Genomic DNA, 1,701 nt, shown 5'->3' with positions numbered 1-1,701 from the left:
TGGAGAGTTTTATTAAAATCATAATATCATTCAAATTCTAATTTAAAACAACCCCATAATGAATACAGGAAGGGTGTATGGATTAGGCGCGTGCAAATACAGTTTGAAATTTTGATGCAAAAATATGAAATCTATGAATTTGCAACAAAGCATCAGGGGTTTGCGTGTTGTAATAGTTGGACCCATGAGAGGCAACTTCGAGTTAATGGCGATAAAGCATGGGTGGAAGTGGGGGGGGGGATCTTACAGGAATATTCTGTTTATTTTTGACCTTTTGTTCAATTTGCCTTAACTTAATATTTCGATATTTCCAAGACGTAGAAATAGGGAGAGAGAGCTGTGATTGGCTCCGACCTTTGATGGCGGGATCATCAGTAGGTACAGGCTCTCTCTCCGTCCCGACTCTCTGCTTCAGTTTCATTCACTGCTCAGTTACTACCAAACCCGTCCCGAGTAAGGTTGCAAAGATGTCTCCAACATTGGAAACTATTAGCTATAGTTCTGAAGAAACTATGTCAAGAACGTATCAATATAGAAAGATTGTAAAGCCTCTCCTAGAGAGAAAGAGAAGAGCACGGATTAATGCCTGTCTTGATGAACTCAAGGATCTCATGGTGTTCGCTCTGCAGACAGAGGGAGAAAGCATCTCCAAGCTGGAGAAAGCTGACGTGTTGGAGTTGACTGTGAGACACTTGAGGAAGCTGAAGAGACAGCAGATGTTGGCCTTGAACCCTGGACTTGATCTGGATAGATTCCATGCAGGATATACTGCCTGTGCTACTGAAGTAAGCAAATGTCTTGCTTCTACCGGAGTAGATATTACAGTTGGATCTCGTCTTATGTCTCATCTTGGTCATAAACTAAACACAATAGAAACCTCAAGAGTTTCTCCTTTGAGAGTAAGAGTTCCATCCTCTCCCTCATCAGACTGTGGATACTCTTCAGGAAGAGATTCATCTCCTTCTCCGAGCAGTATTATTTCTCCTACTCCCCTACCTACACAGATCATCAAGACCGAACCTCACAGCCCTGTCTGGAGACCATTTTAAACCTGAATCTATTTATTGAACCCGTATCTGTGATAATTTAAAGAATTTAAAGTGCCTTCAATATATTTGTCTCATAACACTTTTATTGTTTTAATCAAGCGATTAGAATAGAGGATAATTAGATAGAATAGAAATATTTAGAATAGAGAATAATTAGCTAGAACATGAATAATTAGAATAGAGAGTAATTAGATAGAATAGAAATAGTTAGAATAGAGAATAATTAGATAGAATATGAATAGTTAGAATAGAGAGTAATAAGATAGAATAGAAATAGTTAGAATAGAGAATAATTAGATAGAATAGAAGTAGTTAGAATAGAGAATAATTAAACAGAACAGAAATAGTTAGAATAGAGAATAATTAGACAGAATAGAAATAATTAGAATAGAGAATAATTAGATGGAATAGAAATAGTTAGATTAGAGAATAATTAGATAGAAAAGAAATAGTTAGAATAGAGAGTAATTAGACAGAATAGGAATAGTTATAATAGAGAATTATTAGATAGAATAGGAATAGTTAGATTAGAGATTAATTAGCTAGAGTAGGAATAGTTAGAATAGAGAGTAATTAGATAGAGTAGAAATAGCTAGAAACAAGAATAATTCGATAGAATAGGAATAGTTAGAATAGAGAGTAATAAGATAGA

General features: G+C 35.2%; 1 protein-coding gene across 1 annotated transcript; it reads left to right on the top strand.

Moving 5' to 3' along the window:
- The first annotated feature begins 426 nt into the window (after nucleotides 1-426).
- LOC111701806 (enhancer of split mbeta protein) lies at nucleotides 427-1,128 on the top strand. The gene has a single exon (XM_023473235.1). The coding sequence runs from the start codon at nucleotides 468-470 to the stop codon at nucleotides 1,047-1,049; it is 582 nt and encodes a 193-aa protein (XP_023329003.1). The 5' UTR covers nucleotides 427-467; the 3' UTR covers nucleotides 1,050-1,128.
- The last annotated feature ends 573 nt before the right edge of the window (nucleotides 1,129-1,701 follow it).

The sequence above is a fragment of the Eurytemora carolleeae genome, unplaced genomic scaffold (assembly GCF_000591075.1).
Source record: "Eurytemora carolleeae unplaced genomic scaffold, Eaff_2.0 scaffold463, whole genome shotgun sequence".
Classification (NCBI taxonomy): Eukaryota; Metazoa; Arthropoda; class Copepoda; order Calanoida; family Temoridae; genus Eurytemora; species Eurytemora carolleeae.
This window is presented reverse-complemented; position numbering and strand designations above follow the sequence as displayed.